This window comes from Castanea sativa, chromosome 2 (genome assembly GCF_040712315.1).
Source record: "Castanea sativa cultivar Marrone di Chiusa Pesio chromosome 2, ASM4071231v1".
Classification (NCBI taxonomy): domain Eukaryota; kingdom Viridiplantae; phylum Streptophyta; class Magnoliopsida; order Fagales; family Fagaceae; genus Castanea; species Castanea sativa.
The window spans coordinates 37,681,521-37,685,082 of record NC_134014.1 but is presented as its reverse complement, the minus strand read 5'-3'; the positions used below and the strand labels follow the sequence as shown (position 1 = coordinate 37,685,082).

Below are 3,562 nucleotides of genomic sequence, written 5' to 3'. Positions count from 1 at the left end.
AATGGGATAAAGGAATACACTCATATGCCAATACCAAAACTACATGCGGCAATTAGCATCGCGGAACACATGATAAACTCCTTCTCAATATTACACCTTACCGATGTGGGACAACTCAACAACACTGAGTTATTTCTTCTAATTACTCTTATACCATAATAACATATATAGAATATATAAGGAAATCTTGTTAGTAAAAACATTCTTCATTATTTTTGGACTTTTTCCCTTTTATATGAAATAATAAATTTTGATTTTATGGTTTGGAGTTAAAATTATGTTAATTTTTATTAATATTATATATAAACATTTTTATTCTTATATATAAGAAAATAGCATTTATTAATCATATTTTAGTTATTTAAAAAAAAAACAAAACAAAAATAAAGGACATATGTCACTTTAGAAGGATTTTGGAGATTTTTTTTTTTAGTAATATAAACCCAATCTTTTTTGGGTAGGTGGCAACAAAATAGACCAACAGACTTGATATAATAGTAATAAATAGTTGAGATTGAAAATTCAAAAAAGAAACTTTCAATCTCAACCATTAAATAAAAAAATTTAAAAAGTAAAATGTTAAATTTAAAAAATAAATGTGATAAAAATGAATTTGAATATCCTAACCAACCACTGTGGAGCCATAAACAGCAAAATCTTCATATAGGAAATGAATAATATTAAAAAAAAGATGGCACTTTTTGGCAACACAACAAGAAAACGTACGGATCAACAAAACCAACCGAAAGTGTGGGAAAAGAACTTTTTGTTTTAGAAGACTTGGCAAAAGAACTAAGAAGCCGTAAGAAACTCCTCTTCCTTAACTTTTCCTGGTTCGAGAAAAGTGTAGAGTGGTCAACAAGAAAGTTTGAAATTTTGTCTGACGTCAGACTCTCGCTCCCATTTGCTAAGCCAATACGTCACCACACTAACAGTCCCTCATTTCTACTACTATATATATATATAGGTACATTATTTGTACTGAAATCACAAACTTATTTGCTAGTCATTACTAAAACGTTCCAATTGTTGCTTCATATATAGCCTGCTTTCTAGAGAAAATTCAATGGCGAAATCACTAGAGATTGAGCACCCCAGCAAGGCCTTTGGATGGGCAGCCAGGGATACTTCTGGCCTCCTCTCTCCCTTCAATTTCTCAAGAAGGTCCTCTCTCTCTCATTCAATCTTGCTTGATTTTTTTTTCGTTTTAATCTAAAATTTTGATTCTCTTAAGAAATTGGATAATTTTGTTATGCCTTATAATCATTTTGTTTTCCTCATATACTATGGGGAGGAGCCAATAAAAATGAAATTGGATCATTCGCATTTTTATCTCAAATGAAATTGGATCTTTTTGTTATGCATTGCTTTTTCTTTTCTTTTTTTGGATGAAAGACAATAGTGAAGAGGCTTTCATTTATTCTATTGTGATATTATAGAGAATTTTTTATAAAAAAAAATTAGTTAATTGTGGATGGGAATCTGAGTCTAGATCATGATCAAAATTAATCATGGTGCATGGAGTTTACTCAACTATTATCAATAATGATTCATCCTTTTTAACATTTTTTTTAAAAGAAAATTTAGTTCTGAATTGTTGGTTTTTGCTAAATATAACATGGTATGGTATGTTTGCAGGGCAACGGGAGAGAAGGACGTAACATTCAAAGTTCTTTTTTGTGGGATATGCCACTCAGATCTTCACATGGTCAAGAACGAATGGGGCTCGTCTATCTACCCACTTATCCCTGGGTATGTTAATGTTTTTTTTTTTTTTGATACATGGGAATGTTAATGTTAATGATTCCTAGGAATCCTACTTCTATAATATATGTACGTTTTCAATGTAGCCACTCCATCCATATAACGCGGCTAAAGCCAAAATGACATAAATATGTTTTTGAAAATAAATAAAATGTAACAGCATAGTTCGGATAAAGGATTGATGGAACTTAAATAGATTAAACATTGTATGCATTTCAATTCAACACTTTCCCATACTTCACATGCTATATATCCATTACATGTTAGTACATTATCAATGAAACAGAGTGGATGGATTTTATTACTTCATAAAATACTGAAACCATGGGAACTGAATTGGACAATGCAGGCATGAGATTGTAGGTGTAGTGACGGAGGTGGGGAGCAAGGTACAAAAGTTCAAAGTTGGAGACAAGGTTGGCGTTGGCTGTATGGTTGGTGCATGTCATTCTTGTGATAACTGTGACAACAACCTTGAAAATTACTGCCCCAAAATGATTCTCACCTATGGTGCTAAGTACTATGATGGAACCATCACATATGGAGGCTACTCTGACACCATGGTTTCAGATGAGCACTTTGTGGTCCGTATTCCAGACAACCTTCCACTTGATGCCAGTGCCCCTCTCCTTTGTGCTGGGATCACAGTGTACAGTCCCTTGAGATTTTATGGACTTGACAGACCTGGTATGCATGTGGGTGTGGTTGGCCTTGGTGGTCTAGGCCATGTTGCAGTGAAGTTTGCTAAAGCTATGGGAGTTAAGGTGACAGTGATTAGTACATCACCCAACAAGAAGAAGGAAGCTTTGGAACATCTTGGTGCTGACTCCTTTTTGGTTAGCAAAGACCAAGACCAGATGCAGGTACTGAAATGTTAACATGTTGCATTGTCAAGTTAGCATGTGTGAGTTACAATAAGTGTACATTATCTAAGTTTCTAACTTATCTACTATATAGGCTGCCCAGGGCACAATAAATGGTATCATTGATACAGTCTCTGCTCAACACCCTCTCTTGCCTCTAATTGGTCTATTGAAGACACAAGGAAAACTCGTTATGGTTGGTGCACCAGAGAAGCCACTTGAGTTACCAGTCTTTCCATTACTAATGGGTAATACAATTGTTACATTTGAATCTAAAAAGGGGATCCAAAGTTGCTTGTTATGTTGATATGACTTAGTAATTATATAAGTCTGGGTGTATTATTATTATTTTCTTTAGTGTTGTACAGGCCTAATTGCTGCATATGCATTTCCATTGATAAATTGTGTATTAATAAATGTTATGGAATGACAGGAAGGAAATTATTGGGTGGTAGTTGCATTGGAGGCATGAAGGAAACACAAGAAATGATTGATTTTGCAGCCAAACACAACATAACAGCTGACATTGAGGTTACTCCAATTGATTATGTGAACACTGCAATGGAACGACTTCTAAAAGCAGATGTTAGATACCGATTTGTCATTGATATTGGGAACACATTGAAGTCGAGCAATTGATTTTTACTGTTTTTTTAGTAAGGCTCATTGGTGAGATGAGAATATCTTTTAGTTGATTAAGTTATCTTCTGGTATCTCCTAGACTCTAATCTTTGTTTCTCGGTTTACTGAATATTTCTTCCTCACAGTGAGGCAAAGATGTAATGGGTTGCATTTGTGATAAATGAGGGATGAAGTGATTTTTGGTTTGGGATAAATATCCAGTGAGTTATAGTTCCATACAATCTCTTTCCTTTTCAGATTGGGAATATAGTCCCATCCGGTAACTTTGTGTTAATATACACAGAAATTTCAGT

General features: G+C 34.0%; 1 protein-coding gene across 1 annotated transcript; it reads left to right on the top strand.

The window, feature by feature from the left end:
* Positions 1–1,008: 1,008 nt before the first annotated feature.
* LOC142623915 (putative mannitol dehydrogenase) lies at positions 1,009–3,562 on the top strand. The gene is made up of 5 exons (XM_075797396.1): positions 1,009–1,164; positions 1,639–1,752; positions 2,114–2,627; positions 2,722–2,875; positions 3,061–3,562. Exons 1-5 carry the CDS (start codon positions 1,067–1,069, stop codon positions 3,264–3,266), a joined length of 1,086 nt encoding a protein of 361 aa, XP_075653511.1. The 5' UTR covers positions 1,009–1,066; the 3' UTR covers positions 3,267–3,562.

Coding starts and splice junctions, on each gene's coding strand:
- LOC142623915 (XM_075797396.1), top strand. CDS start 1,067: ATGGCGAAATCACTAGAGATTGAGCACCCCAGCAAGGCCTTTGGATGG. Junction 2,628..2,721: donor AAGACCAAGACCAGATGCAG/GTACTGAAATGT, acceptor TCTACTATATAG/GCTGCCCAGGGCACAATAAA. Junction 2,876..3,060: donor AGTCTTTCCATTACTAATGG/GTAATACAATTG, acceptor ATGGAATGACAG/GAAGGAAATTATTGGGTGGT.